This window comes from Oreochromis niloticus, linkage group LG8 (assembly GCF_001858045.2).
Source record: "Oreochromis niloticus isolate F11D_XX linkage group LG8, O_niloticus_UMD_NMBU, whole genome shotgun sequence".
NCBI classification, from domain to species: domain Eukaryota; kingdom Metazoa; phylum Chordata; class Actinopteri; order Cichliformes; family Cichlidae; genus Oreochromis; species Oreochromis niloticus.
Genome location: NC_031973.2, coordinates 15,080,144 through 15,100,162, shown reverse-complemented (window position 1 = coordinate 15,100,162; position 20,019 = coordinate 15,080,144). Strand labels below are relative to the sequence as shown.

General features: G+C 40.7%; 1 protein-coding gene across 3 annotated transcripts in view; it reads left to right on the top strand.

Annotated features, from left to right (window-relative positions):
* Nucleotides 1–17,897, top strand: part of LOC100711820 (protocadherin-15) — a 211,969-nt gene extending 194,072 nt beyond the window's left edge. Inside the window, exons 37-41 of one of the 3 annotated variants that reach the window (XM_019362588.2) lie at nucleotides 425–463; nucleotides 665–738; nucleotides 8,796–8,925; nucleotides 11,096–11,287; nucleotides 16,426–17,897. In XM_019362588.2, the coding sequence (XP_019218133.1) occupies nucleotides 425–463; nucleotides 665–738; nucleotides 8,796–8,925; nucleotides 11,096–11,287; nucleotides 16,426–17,190 (1,200 nt within the window). In that variant the 3' untranslated portion in view covers nucleotides 17,191–17,897. The remainder of the gene's footprint in view (nucleotides 1–424; nucleotides 464–664; nucleotides 739–8,795; nucleotides 8,926–11,095; nucleotides 11,288–16,425) is intronic. The other 2 variants (XM_019362590.2, XM_019362589.2) reach the window with 2 other exon arrangements.
* The last annotated feature ends 2,122 nt before the right edge of the window (nucleotides 17,898–20,019 follow it).

Genomic DNA, 20,019 nt, shown 5'->3' with positions numbered 1-20,019 from the left:
TTAAAAACTTTACCCAGTCTTTCAAGATTCCAAAGAGTTGGCTCTTTAGACATCCTGGACATTTCTGCCACGTCCCCATTGTTAAATACATGTCATTGGTCTTGCTGTCCTATAAAGAGTCATCCAGTCACTTGTGCAGTGCATGCATTTTCAAACTCAATTTCAGCTTAAATTGAGTTCAGAAGTTATATCCGCTGCTTGATAAAACCTCATTCCCACGTTCCTACAATCTGACAGATAACATCAAATGAAAGCATATACATACATTGGATCCTGAGCTTTCTAGAGAAACTGAATGGCGGGGCATCAACTATCGATTTTATGTTTCTAATATAGATGTACACATTTCTGAGGGACAGCACTGAAATACTTCCATTTTGTTTGTTTTTTATTTCCATTCACCACTTTTCTGTCCCTCTGGTAGACGCAACAACTTCTCCGACCTTCTCTGCTCCGACCTGAGGTACTCAGTCTCGCTCTTGTTTCTGTACTTATTTAATCCCTATGGGCGTCTGTCTGTTGGAGTATGGGTTTGTGGAAGTTTTAATGCAGTCAAAGTCATCACTATGAGTGTGTATGTATGTGTAGTCATGTCCTATAAAATTATCCGTGTGTGTGTGTGTGTGTGTGGGAAGCTTCTAACAAAGGTCTGTCAATCTAACAGGAACTATCAATGGAATCTGGCATCGATCCTGGCCATGACTACTACACACAGGATTATTACAACTATGACCACGGGTTAGTACGTCGCCGCACATCAAATTGTACTTCTTTGTTATACCCAGCTTGTTTTTGCACGCGTCCTTTATCATTTTGGTGTTTTCTTTCCATGTAAATTTGGTCAGGCTTTGAAAACATTCATATTAGCTCTAAAGTCAGCAACAATGAACCTGAGAATATCAAATTTAAAATAATGCAGTTAGCAAAAGAAAAGCTATTTAGAGCTCATCTTTCTTTTCCATGCTTTATTTTTCAACAATAGACAGGACGTACAAAAGACATTGAACAATAACAGGGAAAAGAAATACATAAATATTCAAATATGTGTGTGCATGTTGCATGTTTTAGGGTGGTGCTGTACGACTTCACTTTCAATAGCTGATGTTAGTGAGTGAGGGAAAAATAAATGGAATCACAAGTAAACAAATACAGAACAAGATAAGAGGAAAGAGCAACAAAACCCCCCACAAATCAATCAAGTTAGTTACACAGTAAAGGTTTGTGTGTAAAAGACTTAAACTATCTCTTATTTCTTTATATTTTGCTGGGAAAATAAAATTAAATAGGTCCAGTCATTTATTGCATTTGCAAATATGCATGGAAATAGAGCATATGAGGAAAAACAGAGTTTGAACAATTCTAACAAGCTTGAAAGTCGATATTTGGTATGATCACCTTTATTCTTCAACACAGTCCAAACCCTCTTCATTACAAGAAAACAGCTTTCTTGTAAGTTCTTTAAGTCGTCTTCGGGAATAGTTCTCCAGACTTCTTCAAGACATTCAGAGCTTTTCTTTGGATGTTGGCTGCCTTTTGTTCTCTTCTCTGATGACATGATCCCACACTGTTTCTATAATGTTGAGGTCCGGGCTCTGGGGAGGCCAATCCATGACTGATTGTGTTCCATCATGTGTTTTAACTTCCAGGTATGCTTTCACTGCACTGGCATTGTGTTCGACATCGTTGTCATGAAAAATGAAGCTTTTGCCAATGAAGTGGCAAGTTGATGATGAACTGAACCAGAAATTTGGATTCATCTCTTTATCAGACCTGTTGCCACTGATTTTCAGTCCAGTTGTTGTGTAATTTGGCATAGCTCAGCATTTTCTGGTTCTTTCCCTTCCTTAAGAATGGCTTCTTGACAGCCACCCTTCCACTGAGACCATTTCTGATGAGGCTTCAGTGAATAGTAGATGATCAACTGAAGGGCCAGATGCATTTTTTAGGTCCTGTGCCAGGTCTTTGCTGAGTTTTTTCCGTTTTTTTTAAGGACAGAACTTTAAGATACTGTTCACATCTGCTGTAGATATTTTTTCTAGACCTGCCATTTCTTTTTTTGTCTCACATTTTCATAAAATTTTTAAGGATTCACTGCACACCTGGCGAAAATATGTCACGTTTTCAAATAATAGCTCTTCAGGAAACACATTGTTGGTGCAAAAATTTGAACAAACGGTGGGTTTTTGTTACTAATTACAAACCTAAAGATTTAAAATCAGTTCTTTGGTAAGTTGTCTGTTATGTATAGACATATCACTGGCTCCATCCCTTTAAGTCAGTGCTTTTTTATGCTTTAATGATCAAGGTTACGTGTCTTTAAGCACAAAAATCAGATGAGAGTAGCATGGCAGATCTTTACTTTGATTACACAAACATTATGTAGCAGTGGGTAATTGATAATAGGTATTGATTTGCAAATAGCTGGACGTGAATAACTTATAACAGCGGTCCCCAACCCCCGGGCCTCGGACCGGTACCGGTCCGTGAGTCGTTTGGTACCGGGCCGCGAGAGTTGAGGCTCAGGTGTGAAATGTATGGTTTTCAGGGTTTTTATCGGTTTTCAGCGTTATTTTGTTATCGTTTTTATCGTTAACTCGGTTTTCCTGGGTCTTTTCACGTGTGTTATGAATAAATCTTCTTTTTTTCGGTACCGGCACTAGTTTTATTTTGTTGTATTTATCCGCGACACCTTATTGCCGGTCTGTGAAAATATTGTCAGGCATAAACCGGTCCGTGGCGCAAAAAAGGTTGGGGACCGCTGACTTATAATATTATACTTAAGTGTATCCCTAACTAGGCAGCTCGTTCACTTACTCTTGACAATATTTTAATGAAGAAGAGTACGTGTCCAAAGTAATGTGTTGTTTAGAATCCTTATAACTCATTCCCCATATGTGACTATGTGTGGTCAATACAAACAATGACAGTAAGGAACATAGCTCTAATATCTAATATAGAGCTTTAAATAGCTCTATATAGCATTATTATAACTCTGACCTTCAGATCAATGTATTGACCTAGAAGGAGAGGTCAGAGGTCAAATGTTACATGATGTTTTAAATCTTTATACAGTACTTTCTATGTGTTAACAGGCCACACTTGTAAGAATCACAGTTTCTAAGTTTTACCTTTTTTTTTCAGTTTTAGACTACTAACTGATTAAGTTGACCTTTAAGATCTCGGTGGATATAAGCCAAATTTTTAAATAAATTTTAAATTATTAACTTGACCTCACTCAAAATTAATAAAAAAAAAACAAATTTCTAGCATTTTTGGACAGTTGTGTCAAAATGTCTCAACCAGTCATCAAGCAGTGTTGTTACTCATAAAAGTAATCTATTACACACTTTTTACTTGTTTTAAAGAAATTACTTATTTTACGTATTTACTATAGGAAGTAAAAATCTATTTACTGTAGGAAGTTAGTTTTTAATCTTATATATTTTCTGTATCTAATTAGAAGGACAAATGGAAGATCTTTTTTAGTAGTAGTCTATTTAAATTTTACCACAAATCTGATATCAGAGGTGATGAAAAACAACCTTCAGATAACATCACAGAAAAATATTGTGGTTACACTGATTCTGCTGTGTGGAGTGTGACGAGACATTACAGTCCTGTTCATCTCTGCCTCTTTCACCCGTTGAAAATCAAGCTTTGGCTCTTTGGTTGGGCTTGGGTTAAAATCAGCTTATGCATCATTGTGAGTCTGGGGGTGTCTGGCTGCTAGCTTTGTGTTAGCGTCACAGATTGTATTACAAAAAAAGAATTTATTTTGCTTTTGATGTGTTTGCAGCAGTGGCTTATTGTCTCTGGAACAAACAGCCCAGTTCGCTCTCGACTGGCACAATCTTGTTCCTTAGTCCAATAAGTTAATAGTGACCATCTATGCTGTAGAGTGCAAATTTTTTAGACCGCCATCCAACATAACACAAGGTTTATGCAACAGCTTCCCTAAATTAACAGCATTAATTAAATAAGTTTAATGTTTCTGTAATGATTAATTCAACAATATCCTCAAGCTTTTTAATTAACATATTTCGAATGCAAAAATATAATTATTGTTGTTTTACATGATTATTCAAAGTTGCTCTTTTGCAAAAAAAAGCAAAAATAATAGTTAAGCACATTACTATTTTTAAAAAAATTTCACTTGTTTAATTAAAATTAGTTTTAATGCTTGAAAGTCCAATGTCGTTCAAATTGGGGTGTAAAAAACATTTTAGTTCCTAGAATTCAATAATTTTTTTGATTTAAATATGTTTTTGAAAAATATGAAATGTTTTCTTTTTCTTGTTTTTATGACAGGTCTAATAAATTTGTTAAGTACTGTATATTGTTTTTTTATGTTACATAACTGCTTGGATGTGTTTTACATGGTTACAAACAGAAATTGCCACAAACCCTCTAAAAACTGCATATCTAGGTTCATTCACTGTAACTGTAGAATTAACATAAATCAGTGCACTACAAATTAACAGTAACAAGACCCGCGAAGTAGCACGGCGTAATTACGAACAAAAAGGAGTTATTGAAGAGTTCATGTTTCTCACAAAAGGTTTGTGTTGATATATAATCAGAAATAATCTAACATAATGCAACGACCTTTAAAATGAGCTTATACAGATAAAATTACTGGTTTTATTTCCATGATCATGATTGTAACCACACGGTCAGTTTCAATGTTGAACTTGCAAATACGGCATTTAATTCATTAAAGAAACATTCAGTAGGTCTCATGTTTTAGCAGCAGTCATTCATAGCAGCGTGAACAGAACTGTAGCAGCGGATTTCTTTCAGCTCTTATCTTTACCTGGCACTTTACTGTTTGTGGTGTTACAGAGCAATGCAGCATTTACCAACAGTGATACACAGCGGAGAAAAAAAATCTCCAGGAAATGAATGCGGGCCAACTCTGCTATGTTCCATCTCCAACCTTTGACCGCTAGCACTGATAGCAAGGGTCCCTTACAACACATTTCCTCCTGCGTGAGTCTGGACCTCACTGTGTTCGCTTTATCCAGCTGAGTGTCATGTCAGCCACGTGGCAGCGGCTTTGACATCAAGCTGATTGCATCAGTCACACAGTGTGTTGGCTACTGTGAAATGTTGACACCGGCGACCTGCCTCATACTACGCCGCTCGTGTATCCTTCAAACTACAGGAAGTCAGGAGATTTCAGAAAGGTGATTTTGTTCAGTGTGTGTTTTGGGTTGCTTGAAGGTAAAAAGAATACAGTATATAAAAAAAAACACACACTTTAGGTCAAAGTGTTCATGAGCAAGCCTCATGAAGACTCCCCGAAATCCATCCCTCCTGTATCTGTGTGTGTGTGTGTTATTCACACACAGAGCTTGCCATCTGTGATGCATTGTGTAATTTTTATAATTTTAGCTGCAGACTCCAGAGAACTTGATTTTATACACCCACCTACGCACACTCATAAACGCACAGTGGAAGAACACACACACAAATTCTCTTACGGCAAGCACGTTCATTCACTCGCACTTACAATCACTCAGATGCTCTCTCGCTCGTTCTTGCACACACGTGCATAGCATACGCGTACACACATACAGCTAATTCTCTCTGCCTAGCTTTGCAATACTGTAGCAGCTAATCAGGCAGCCAGCCGTGGAAGCAGACAATAGGCCAGATGCTGGTGGCTTAGAGCAACATCCACAAACTCGTGTCTGACTCTGTACGCACACCGGATCAGAAAATCAGACTTTGTGACCCTGTGGGACTGAGATCTAATCACTTTGTTTCATTCACTTGCAAATAAAAGGCGTAAACAGTCCGTGCCAGCAAATACCGAACCAGTTCTCAGGCTTTGGTTAACATTTCTCATTCCTGATTTTTGTTTTTCCACAAATCCTTTTTTTTTGTTTTACAGTATACACTTCCAAAAGCCTGGTTGGCAACCTTTTGACCTTTGCTTTGAACTTTCTTGAAAATATCAGGCCAAAATGGGATTTTCTCTGCATGTGGGAATGTAGCCATCTGCTGCTGGCATGATTCTGATTGGATTTACACAGATGCAGAATATAAACTGGAACCATTTGTTGCGCAGGTCTAATGTTTTGATGCTGTGTTAAAAAAAAAAAAAGGAAAACAACAAAAACAACAAACTGAGCCAAATTCATGTTGCCCTCTAGTCAAGAGTGAAATACTCAATCCATAAATGCTACAGAGCAATAAGGGATTAAATCTCGCTTTTCCAAAACTGTTATTGGTGTGGGTGTTGAGCAGTGTGACTGCCGTGGAGCTGATAGGAGCTCAGTTAGGGCACCCACATAAAAAGAAATGTGAGGACAATAGAAAACGTGGAAAGATTAGCTGAATGAGAGCAGAAAATACAAATGGATTAGCTGAAGTCATGTCCAGCTTATTTTAGGTGCACGTTGTATTAAAGTGACAGTTCAACCCTAAAATCATATTCACATTGTGATCTAGTCTGTCCACCGAGTGTGGTTTAGGTGTGAATTGCCCGGTTTGACTGAGATCTTGAACACAACAGAACTGTCCTGTCTCATGGAAAGGTTCTGTATTTTTTAAATTATGATCCATTTACTTTATTGTAGGAACTGTTTTCTTTCCATCTCTACATCCAATCTAAAGAAGCAGCAAGACAATAATGTTTCCATCCTGTCAGAGTAAATGGACCTCGTCAGGGGAAGATACAATGGCAGAAAAATCACCCTTTAAATTCTTTAATGCTCTTCACAGAGTTCTGACATACCTTGAAGTTTGAACCAAGCCTGGAAAAAAGAAAATATGCAATATAGTACAAGAGTAAAGTACATGGAAAGCTTTTATACACTTGTTTATAGCATCCTACGTTCTAACGCTTTAGCATTTGGAGACCCACTGACAGTTACATGAACAGGTTTAAGTCTCCATACTATACAGGCAATCGGTTAAAGTTAAATCAAGTAATCAGGTTGTGATTAAAGTGCAGACTTTCAGCTTTAATTCAAGGGGTCTATCGAAAGTATTTAATTAACTGCTTAAGAATTAAAGCCATTTTTGTAAGTACTGGGATGAAATAACATCGTTTTAATTGAAGGATTGTTTTTATTAATTTAAAAATTCTTTGCAGTCAATGATTACCCAAGGTCAACTACCACTCAGACCAAACCTTTAACAGATTTCATTCTTCTTCACATTGTAAAGGTGGTGATTGGCTATGCCATGTCTTGCTATTGTCTGGCAGGCTTTAGCTTCATGTGGTTGTAAGAAGGTCGAGAGCATCTTACAACTAGATGCATGGGTGGACTAAGTGAAGAACCAACACTTCCGTGCATTAATCCTTCAGTAAGGGACAGCCCCGGTTCCAAATACGTTTTAAATGCCTATTAAGAAACTGTTTCCTCCATATCTACATAAATCTCAACAAATTTTATCAAACATGTCCAAAATATGATGACAACCATTATTTTTTTTCAGTTAGTGAACACGTACAGCCTGCAGTTCTACCTGTGTACAAATGAGATCACACACTGACTCATGATTTACCATTTGGAGATCCACCAGTGACCCAGTTTGGTCCATTTAGGTTCTGACACACAGCTACAAAAATACTATGAAGCGCTGGCAGTGACTGATGCTGGTATCTTGATGCTGCAGAAGACATTTCTCTGACTCATGTTACTACTGCCCCCTAGTGGCCACAGGAGGTGGGGGGATGGAGTGATAAAGGGTGAAACGATTGAAGGGAAGACAAGAGTTGAAGACAGAGGGGAAAGTAGGGGGAAAGACTCCTCAGATGAAAGAAGGAGACTTGCCTTTGAGTAATATGTCTGTGTGAACACTTCTGTTTGAGTCTGCAGTTTAATAATTAAAATCCTATCATTGAGTGAAAGAGAACAGTTAAGATACACTACCTTAGCGTTCAGGGGCCATACTGTTAGGCTTATAAATGTGACATTTTTTATGTATTACCCAGCCTTTCTGCTCTGACCCCCCTCCATTTTTCACTCATTCTTTCTTCTTTCCCTTTTATCTCTTAACACACCTCTACCTCCTTCTTCTCTCCCCCTCACCCATCATCCACGTGCCTTTTCCATTTGTTTATTACTTTGCTACTTAATGTAATGGGAGGGCGACTTCTCACCAGTTGACTGTAAGCAGAATGATTACACAGGGCAACATTTCTGCACAGCTCTCTAAATGAAGCCAAAGGACTTGGAGCACATTTGTTACTTTAATCACACTGGGACATATTGTTTTCAGAATGGCATTTGAAAAGATGTGCTTTTTGACCCACTGGCTCCCCGAGTTGCTTGCTGCAGGGCACGGAGCCTAAGTAGTGATACACAACACGTTTTTTTCGGTCGATGGAGTCAGGCAGCGCTCCCGGCAACAGGCAACAAAGAGAGACAAAAGGGGGAAAATCGATTCCAGTGTTTTCTGCTAACAAAATGTCTCCTGGCAACAAAATGCTCCTTTTGTGATTAAGGCAGCTTTGCCTAGGCAAGTCATTAGACGCCGCTTATCATTGGCATGAACCACACTGTGGCCCTATGTGTTATCGCTGTAAGTGTCTGCGAATAAGCACTAGCCAAGTTCGTCAGTTTTGTCTGTAAGCAGCTTTCTCTCCTGTCTTTACTTCTGATTGGCTGCACAGTGGATTCTGTTTGCTTATTAATATAGCCAACAATAAAAAAGAAACCTCAAAATAATAACTTAAAACTCAGTATAAGTTCAACTTTGCTCTGCATATGCGCTTATTGATTGTAGCTTATGTGTAACATCCTGCTATTTTCCCCCCTCCCTCTGATTTTTTTATCCAGGTACGACCTTCCTCAGTACGGCAGCCGCAGGAAGTTGATCTCGCCCTCTGGCCTCTATGATGAATATGGAGAAGTCGTTGTTGACGATGACGGCAGCTACTACTACAGCCCACAGGAGTCTGATGGAGAGGTAAATGCAGGAAAATATAAAATTAGAATACAAAAGGGAAACGCTGGAGAGCAGATTATACAGGCTGGTAACAGAGTCTGTAAGATTTTCACGATATTCTCAAAAACCAGAGAATAATGAACCTACAGTTACACAGTTAGTTGGTGTAACTGTAGAGAATTGGTTAAAGGAATAGTTCAACACTACTGTGCTAAACTGCAGTACTTAGATATTCTTTGGACATTGGCTGCTTTTTTACTCATGTTCAGTCCAGTGTTTGTATCTGATGATTTTCAGAGTAAGAGTTTAACACCGACCTATAAATCATTCAAGCATAAATAATACACTTAACTCAAGTGATGAACTGGTGTAGTGTCCACACAGACCTTAGCAACAAGCTCATTTTAAATAGCATATTTAGCTTCTTTGTTACTATCAGTCTGTTGCACAATCACATAATTTATTCCTTTTTCTTTGGTTTTCCTCAGCAAAAAATGCCCAAATTACCCAGTTTTGTCGGCATAAACTAGTCATTTTGCACCAACAATGTGATTCCCAAAGAGCTAAAATGTCTCAAGGGAACGGTGCCTGTCAAGAAGCCATTATTATGTCAGAAAATTGGGAGAAAAGCTTGAAGCAAATTTTCCAAGACCTAGATTGACAATTAGTGGCAACAGGACTTTTGGAGTGATGAATCCAAATTTGAAAATTTGATTAAAGTTTTGGCTATTTGACCCTAAAATTAGATGATAGAGGCAGAGGCAGGGAGGAGAGGAGAAAAGTGAAACAGTGAGCGTCTACAGTCATCTGTGAAACACAGTGGATGCTCTGTCATGGTTTGCGGGTGCATTTCAGCCGGTGGTGTTGGGCAGCGGTCCCCAACCCCCGGGCCATGGACCGTTACGGTTCCGTGAGTCGTTTGGTACCAGGCCGCGAGAGTCGAGGCTCGGGTGCGAAATTGATGGTTTTCAGGGTTTTTATTGTTGACTCGGTTTCCCTGGGTCTTTTCCCGTGTTGTAGTTGTATGTCTTATTTTGAAAGAAATATTTATGTGTTACCATAGCGACCAGAGAGCATTAAGGTGGAGAGCGGAGGATGTTACTCTCAATGTTGTTGGCGCATTTCAGGAGGACGCTGCTAACAAAGTTACACAATTACACGGTGAATTCGCGTTTAGTATTATATTTACAAAATACCACAGTTTTTGTCTTGGTCATATGATTTTATTTGGTTGTATTTATCCGCCACAACTTCAGAGCTGGTCCGTGAAAAAATTGTCTGACATTAAACCGGTCCGTGGCGCAAAAAAGGGTGGGGACCGCTGGTGTTGGGGATCTTGTCAAAACAGAAAGTCGGAAAAGTCAGATTTAGATCCACTATTGAAAAACCATTTGGACGGATGTCTGATTGGCAGTAACTTCAATTTTCTGTATGACAAAGATCCCGAACACTCTGCCAGTGCAGTAAAAGTCATGGACTGGCCTCCCTAGAGCCTGGACCCTAACATTACAGAATCTGTGTGGGATCATCGTGACAGAGAACAGAACAAAGGGCAGCCAACATCCAAAGAAGAGCTTTGAAATATCCTCGACACAGCCTGGAGAACTATTCCTGAAGACTACTTAAATAAGTTATAATAAAGCTTGCCTAAGAGAGTTCAGGCTGTGCTGAAGAATAAAGGTGTTCATACCACATATTGACTCCTAGGATCATTAGAATCCCTCGTATTCCTGCATATGTTTGCACATGCAATAAATCAGCACATCAGAAATGAAGGGTGGCTCAAGATTTACAGTGACTGAAAGCAGAAGGATTGAAACTGGAGGAATTAGCTAGAAAGAAAAACACTGTACAGCACTATCCTAAAAAGAAAGCCTAATTCAGGCTCTTCTCATCTCAGATGGCAATGTGTGTTTGGCCCATATTTGCGAGCGCTAAAAGTAACCCAGATTAGGCCTGAATGTGGATGCTATTTGGGATCTGTCTGTTAATCATAAATGTTCAGCTATCCTTTTAAGGTTGCAGTGCATCTTTTTTATTTTTGTTACAATGTACTACATAATGAAATGTGTTCATTTTATGTGACTATTCATATTGCAAGCGTGCTGTAAAGTTAGTAGTTAGTAGGTCTTTATGGTCAAATGTTAGTGTAATCTAACTTGTTTTTGGACTAATGTCATCATTGCACCAGGTGAGGAGAAAAGTTCAAGGAGACAAATTAGCTCCACACCCTTCCCACCTTCAGGCTCAACCTACTCCAGCCCCGAGAAAGACCCACGGACACGTGAGAACTGAGGTTGACAAAAAACAAGAAGGTGGTACAACTGCTAACACTAAACCTAAGAGCTCGAGCGCGGCTACCAGGTTGAAGGCTTTGATGCGAGTGAGTACGACGCTGTCCTCTGCGGGGAAAAAGTCTGGACAGCCTCCTGCCATTCACCCTCCGTGGAACAAAGCCAGAATTGGACCGATAGAGGAGGGAGGCAGGGGAGGAGAAAAAGTGGAGGAGGGAAAAGCGGGAGGAGTGAGAACTGGGTTTGAGAATGGGGGAGCAGGGAAGAGGGAAAATAAAAGAGTAGGGAGAGATGAAGCAGTAGAAATAAGGAGGGAGAGGGGAGGAAGAGGAGAAATGGAAACATGGGGGAGAAGCAACAGAGGTGGCGGCTCAAACAATGCAGTTGGAGGAGGAGGAGGAGGCATCAGGCCAGAGCACAGGGGACGGCTCCCTGGACTGTTGTCCTCTGGCCAGTCTTTCAACCGGGATGGCAGCATGGTCATAGATGGGAGTTATTTCCAGATGTCCACTGAAGCAAGCAAACCCCCAGCAATGGAACAAAAGCTGAACGGGGCCCTCAGTGTTATCTCCCTAGCCAGAAGGCTCCAGGGACCAGCCAGGGTGGGAGGTGGACAGTGGAGCAACGGCGAAAGCTGGGACACAGGGAAGATGTATGGCTCCATAGGAGATATGAGCGTTTCTGCTTTAGTGTCTGAGGGAGCCACAGGAGACGAGGGGAGGAGGTGGGAGTTCGGAGAGCCGAACAGCTCCATTGAGGGATGGTGGAGAAAAGAACAAAGATTTCGCGGCGGTGTTCAAAGTGATTCGGAAACAGGAAGTGGCAGCAAAGAGTCTCCGTCGGAATTCAGTTTCTCAGACGCAAGCAGCCACACGTTAGGTGTCCCGGCAGAAACAGACGAGGCCGAGTATGACACAGAAACAGAAAAAACTGAGTCCGACTCAGGAAACGGAAAGGAAGAGGAAAGCCAAGATGAGCAGAGAGAGTGGTCTGAGTCTGAGACGGAGGATGAAAGGAAAAAAATGAGTAGAAAACCGGCAAAAAGAAAAGTTAGTGATAGTTCTGTGAGCAGCAACAGCAGGAGAAGTCATAAAAGCAGAAGCAGTAGAGGGAGCTTTAGAAGGGAAAACAGCAGCAGACGGCGAGACAGGAGCGGCAAAGAGACTGATAGAAACAGCAGCAGGCACTCGGAAAGTTCTAGACATTCGCGTTCAACCGTTTCTAGTTCCAGGCCCAAAACTTCCAGACGGCCTCCACGTGAAGCAACAGAGCCAGAGAGTGAAGAAGAGAGCGAGGAATCTGAAGAAGAAGAAGAGGTAAAAAGTGCTGCATTTGGAAAGCCGTCAACGAGCAGGCAAGCTTCCAGTCACACCCAGTCGGACATCAGCTCAGGCCCGACGGACAGCTCAGACGACTTGTCACCAATCATGGAGGACAGCGAAGAGGACGAGGAGGAGGAGAAAAGCAGCGACCACAATGGGGAAGAAGGCGAAGATCCCGAAGATGAAGAAGAGGGGGATTTGGGAGTCAGCTGAGCCGAGATTAAATTCTTTGCCACTCAGTAAGGTCTTGGGTGAAAATGCTTGGATTGAGAGTGAAGTCATTACCTGAGTGGAATTTATAACTTTAATCTCTCTCTTTTTGTGTGTTTTCCTGTTTGGCGTGATTTACATCCACTGTAATTTAAAGTGTCGGCGTGTCCTCTGCTGCCCTCTCTGACTGTCTCTCTTCTTTTTTTCTTTCTTTCTTTGGCTTGTAACTTTAATCCCCCTTTTTCCTCCCAGTCAGCCTTTCTCTCGTCTTCGTGAAGCGCTTGTCTGCTTTACATCTACAGTTTTTTTCCCCTGAGCCGACTTGTCTCGTTTTCCGATTGTGAAAGCTCCCACTTCCAGCTGATTGTTTCTCTCCTGCTGCTGCGGCTCAGAGATTATTTACTGACCTCTCTTTGTTGCACTTAAGGTTTACTCAAGCTTTTTTCATTAGTCATTTCTCTTTCTTTGCTCATTCTTCTGCTAGCAGTCAGCTCTTCCAGCAGCGTTTACCAGCAGGAAGAAAAGATGCTTTCTTTGTAATGGAGAACATATACTTTCTTCTATACAATGAAGGTTAAACACAATTAAAAAAAAATCTTTAAGGGTTACATGGTGTGTATGTGTGTGTGAACATGTAGCAGTGTTGACCCTGACCTACTATATTAAACTTAAATAATTTAGTTTGGTGTTATAAAAGATTACATCCAAGACCAACATCCTCTATATTTCCAAAATCATTTCCTCTTTTCAAATTCTTTTATTAAAAAAAACACACAAAAACCTCATTATTAGATGATCCAAAGTCTTCCTTGCGGAGTCACACTGCTGACATGTCTTTGTATTTGCAGTGAGTCAAAGTGCTTTTTTGATTGTTGCTCATTTTCTGACTTTAAAATGAAAAATCATTTATTTTAACAGCAATTAAATGAAAATCTTTGCAATGACATGGAAATGTTGAGTCTTCTGACCAGAGGAGGTTTGGTATGTCTTCAGCCTGGGTGTAGATAGCCTGATTTCCCTATAAATACATATATCAACTGAGATACAACCTCAATTCCATAAACGTTGGGCTGTTGTGTGAAGAATTTAAAGTTGATGGCAGCAACAGTCCCAACTTTAACCCCTTTTTTTAGTCAGAGGAGAGCAGTTTCTGGACATTTCTTGTCTGATACGTGAAGCTAGCTGCTTATGTGCCAAATGTTTCCCGGTTGGGGAAAACTCTGGATTGCAGGGAGGCAAGTTCAGCACCTCAACTCTTACAAACCCATATTCTTGTAATAGATGCAGTATGTGGTTTAGCATTGTCTTGCTGAAATATGTAAGGCCTTCTGCGTGGGGCTGCACGGCGCTAATGCGTTAACAAGCTAACCACGCTAACGCATTACAGTGTTGCCAACTCCTCAGTAAGGAAAATCGCTATTGGTTGTCCTAAAAGTCGCTAGAAGTCACTAAATGACGTCATCGCCTAATTTGCATAATTGGTCACGCTAATGTAAATGTAACCTACGTTGTTGGAGAGAGAAATAACATCATGGAAGAGACATAAAGTGAGTAAAAAACGTCCTAAATGCATTTAGAATTTATTTAGAACTACAAATTAAATTTCTTTTAGCAATTATTGTTTTGTTTTTTTTAATGTCACAATTCCAACCCTGCTCCTTTACCCGGGCTTGGACTGGCAAAAGTAACCCAAAATCGGCACTCTGGTGGGGTTACTTTGTGTGTGTGTTTATGAGTAGTTTTAAACCTTGTGATCCACAAAACAGCATAACATTGAAAGAAGAATTGACTGCGTTACAGTCAGTGCGGGAGCAGCAGCTTCGCTCATGCGCGATTCATTTGCAGTTTGAACGCATAGGGGTGAATGTCTCCTAACATGATAGCAGCTGCGTGAGGACTATCCTCCGCCTATGAGCGCTTTGGCACGGGCGAGGTGCCCACGGCAGCACCCGCTGCTTGTTGAGAGTAGGAGCGATATGCGCTTTCACGTCAAAAAGTCGTCATAAATAAGACTCCAATAACACCAGAAAAAGTCGCCAGATTTGTCGCTAGTCGCTTTTCAGAAAAAAAGTCGCTAAGGGGGTCTGAAAACTCGCTAAATATAGCGACAAAGTCGCTAAGTTGGCAACACTGACGCATTAGCGCCGTGCAGCCCCACGCACGGGGCGATCCGCGTTAACTCGCTAATGGAGATTTGCCACGTTAATGCGGTTATGGCGTTAACGTCATGGCCAGTTCTGGCTGTGGAGCTCTGAATGCAATGTAACCTAAACATAAACGCTACCTCATTGTTCAAAATTAGTCAAATCATTTATTATTAGTTATAGATTATACACAGCTTTTCTTAGGATCTCTTCCTAAAAGACTGTATTCACCCAGAAAGCCACTGTGCAAGTTACATAAGCTGATATTGTAACACATCGTCTTCCTAGCCCATCACACAGTGCTATTCTGTCAAATACCGCTGCTGTCACAGAGAAACACACAAGGTGTCCTTTGGTGTAGCTGCCTTGATGCACTGGCAGTGGTAGCACTGGATGCTGAGAGATAACTGTCCTTTTTTAAAAAGCAACACATAAATAAATCACAGTGTCTCTGTCAGCCAGCGGGCCATGTCCTGTTTGGAAGCTTTGTACTTTGCACTTTTTGTTTTGCTTGATTTTCACTCGCCGAATAGTTCTTGCTGTTGCTTTTACCTCCTGCTTATTTTCAGACATCGTAAACTATTTAAGTTAAAACAAGGCCGTTCTTTACAAGCGCCCATACTGTACATAATGAGTTGGGAGCGAGACATCTTTAAGTTTTGCCCCAGTATTGCCACCGAATGCATCACAGCAGGGATGCCACTGGATTCCTTGTGCTTCTCTGCAAGACACCAGCAGCTTTGACGCCTTGGGAATGAGACCCAAGTGGTTGTTACAACTTGTAGTAACACCTCTATGTACTGTGGGAATAACTGTTTGTTAAATGGATGCTAATATCATCACCGGTAAGTCTCTAATGCTAGCAAAGAAAGCTGTTTAATATCGTGAAAGGCTTTAACCCTAGTTTGTATGCCTAAATCTAACCAAAACCTTGGAAATGAAGCTTAAAATCATAAATCAAGAATACTTATGTGGGTCAAACATAGTCGATCTTTATTTTTGAAAAAGATTAGAGATACGCCATCGCCCTGTCAACCTTTTATACAGCCTTGCAAAGCTGCTGGTGCAACTAAACGCACCTATTTCCCAAGGGTTTGCTACAGCAGATGGGTAAACAGACTTGAGTTCTTCCTGAGAAAGCCCTCCTATTTATCCAGGCTTGGGGACTGGCAGAGGAAGTACACTAGCTTTTGACACCCCCTCAATGTAGACACCACAGAGGCACTTACTGCCAGTGAGAGAAGGAAGAAGGAGTGCATTATCCTCCAAAATGCCTTTAATTTCAGTTTTAAACTTTCGATGGCCTTTTGTGAGTAGATGTGTGAACTGTGTGAAGTTCCCCAGTGCACACCACAATACATCATCAGGGTAACTACTCAGTACAGTTCACCGAAGGAGTTTTGAGGCATTATCGAAAAAGCACTTTGCAGAAGACAGCAGATGTTCAATTTTTGTGCTTTGTATCATCACTTTTACGATTCATTTCTCTTGCCTCAATGAAACTCTCAAGGTCAGCAGTTTAAAGTCACATTATTGATGTGTTTCTCTCAGCAGGGCAGCAGAAAACGTCGGGTCAAGTTGGTGTTTGACCGAGAGTACGAGACCAGCTCCACGGGTGAGGAAAGCGCGCCAGAAACCCAACGTGGGCGCTTGTCCTCCACCCACAACAGCCAAGTCAACGTTAATGGGAGCATCTACGTGGCCCAGAATGGCTCCATCATCCGCACCCGACGCTCAGTAAACACCACAGGGCCCACGCAAACCACCACTACGAACAACAATCTCAAACTCCCCTCTCCTATCTTCAGCTCAAGGCTGGCAAAGCACTTTAAAAAACTAGACAAAATGGCTGCCACGCTGGAAGAAAGAGTTCCCCTGAACAGCTTCACAACGACGCCGGATGGCGGGTGCAAAACACTCCGCACCTTCCAGAGCTCGGGGACGGTTGCCACCACAACAACCACGTCCTCTTTCTCCAACCCTGACAGCAAAACGCTGAATGTGTTCAACACGCAACAATCCAGCGTTTCTTTAGGGTCAACCGGCACCAGCAACGCAGGCCTGGAAAGCGCGGCGTCGAAATCGAACCTGCTCAAAGCGGTGCAGGAAGGCACGGAGCAGCCCCAGAGCACAGCGGAGAGAAACGAGTCGGAAGAAGCCGAGAGAGAGTCCAAGGTAGACGGCAGTAACGACGACACGGACGGACTCGTCATCAGAGAGCCGCTGGAGTGCCCGAGTGACAGAACGCAGTCGGACGAGGAGGAGTTATGGATGGGGCCGTGGAACAGCCTTCACATACCCATGACCAAACTCTGACTGAACGCTACGCCACTGTGCTCGTTCCATATTGCCAAGATCACTGAAACATTCAGACATGATTCCTGTTCATTAGTTGTGGAACTAACAGGGATGCTCCAGGTCAATTAGAAGAAATCTAATTACAGGATTTGCTACTCTGTTGTCTGTGATGGAAGATTCCTCACATATCAGCTAGTAGAACTTAATTTATTTTATTTGCATTCAGAGAAGTGATGGAAATATATTTGAAGCAAAAATAGAACAAATTCATTGGCGTTTAATTGGTTATTTGGATTACTTATTAAATGTCACTTTTGTACCTTCTCCCCTGAAACTGATTTCAGAGCTGCAACACCTTTAGAAAACTGGACCTAGACTGACAGGACTTATATTTCTACTTTGATAGCAGAGGTAAAGGTGCGTGAACTTTTTAATGGCCCTTTAAGCGACTGGTGTCTGTATGGAACTGAGTGACTCATTCAGTATTACAACTACTGATGCAACTCATCTTGAATTTGCCTGACATGTTTCATTAACACATGAAGTCGTGTATTGTTCACACTTGCCTTTTTATCCTTGTAAAGTTGCTTAGCAGACTTTATCCAAATAAAATTCCAGCCATTGAAATGTGGAGTTTGGCTAACTTGATGATATGCTGCTAAACCCCAAGCTGCAACCTTGAAGGCTGAAAAACAGGAGCCAAGGTTGAACTTCAACACCCTTCTTTTTAAATTGTTTGGTTTCCTGTCACGGACACGGCTTTTAAGCGTAGTCCGCAAATTTTCAATAGAGTTGAGGTTGAGGCTTTGGGGAGGCTATTTCAGAAGATTAATGTTAGCCTGCTTTATTCATTCCAAAATTAGTTAAGTGTGTTTGGTATCATGGTCCTGTTGGAACAAGATTTAACTATCTAGCTGCTGATTTTAGGTGAAGACTTTGTTGGGACTACACCTTGATTATTCCATACACCTTCTGCAGTGTACCAGTAGGACTTGCAGCAACACACCGTTGGTCCAGTGTGCACAGGTTTGAAAGCCTTTGACATATATTTGTTTCTGTGGAGCGAGTCAAGGAGCAGACTTGATCAAATAGGTTTCAGATCCTCAAGATTTTCATATTAAAATAGGGAATTTAATTGTATTGAAGGCCAAATAAAAATCAACAATATTTTATTTTAACATTTTTGATAATTAGGTTCAATAAGCTCACAGTGGCGTTGTCTACTCTTCTCTTTGGTAAATGGCCTAAATGGTAAATGGCCTGTATTTGTATAGTGCTTTACTTAGTCCCTAAGGAACCCAAAGCGCTTTACACTACATTCAGTCATCCACCCATTCACACACACACACACACACACACACATTCACGCACTGGTGATGGCAAGCTACATTGTAGCCACAGCTGCCCTGGGGGCGCACTGAAAGAGACGAGCAAACTGCATAGGGGTTAAAGCACATGCTCAGTTTTCCTTAAAAGCTCCGTCTTAACTAATTTTACAAGGATTTTCATCACTGCTGTTGTACGGGCAACCGGCCTAGAATCATTTGGATAACCGAATTTCAGAACAGTTACTAAAACGGCATATTTCAGTAAATTAGGTAGAAGCTGTGCTTGTAAAGTCAAAACCTCTGCTTTTTGCCAACAGGCACTTCAGCCTAGCTTCACTCCCTGTAGAGTGATATGTTAAATTCGCAATTTGAGATATGAAAATTACAGCCTTGTCTTGTAGTGAATACCTGTTACCTGATTTTATGGGGTTGGTGCTTTTTGGAATATTTTTATTGGAACTTCTAAAAAAACAATACATCCCACTGTTTGGTACAGCTTATTCGATACATTCTAGGATTTTATTAGCCGAAAAGCTAATGCTACGGTTGGCAGCATTGGTTCTGCATCCATCCTTTGTATACAGACTATGGGCATTCCTTGATTTGGAAACCAGACTCAAGTATTTCAAAGAAGTGTTGCTGCAGTTGTTTTAATTTTTGGCTTGAAAGCTAGTGAACAGGATATTATGGTGATAAGAACTGTTGGTTAGGTCTTAAAAGCTGTAGTTCCCATTTGAAGATGCACCTACAAGCTAAGCACAGCATCTCCACAACATTAAGAAAGCAGGAGAATCAAGCCAAATGAAACAGCTAGAGTTCATTTTAAGCTTGGCTAAAGCTGTCACTCTGAGGGACGGTTAACGAGGTTGTGGTGGAGATTTGGGGTTCAGAGGTCGATGCAAACTCACAAGAAACCTTATTGTGAGGAAAGATGATTATACAGCAACTTTAACATACTTTAAAGAGTTTTTAATGATTTTATTTAAAATTAGCCCTTAAAAAAGGACATAAAATAAGAGTTAATTTTATTCTTGCTTAAACAAGATCAATATCACTTTCACGCCTGTCTAATAAATATGAAAAAAAGACAGATATGCCTCCTTCCTGCTTAGCAGCAGTAAAAAAAGTCACAGCTCTGTCCCAAACTTGTCAATTTTACATACTTTATAAATGAATTCAATAAATGATAAAAAAAATTTTTTAAAAAGATGCAACATGCTAATTACTGAAGTTCATGGATGCAGTTTCCAGTCTTCATGCCTTTTCTCTTATTGATCTTCTCTTGCAAGAAGGAACATATTTCCAAAAATGTAAAACCAAAGCTTTAATTTCATGAACAAAAAAAAAAAAGTCTACTTCTTCTGCGCCATTAATAGTTAATTAAATTTTATTTAAACTGATATTGATCAGAAGATACTGAAAGAAGAGATTCCTTTTAATTATAATTCCACACTACCATAAGAAATCTACTTAACTTGGCACATGAAGCCTTCTCCTTTATCAAAGTTGCTCACAATAA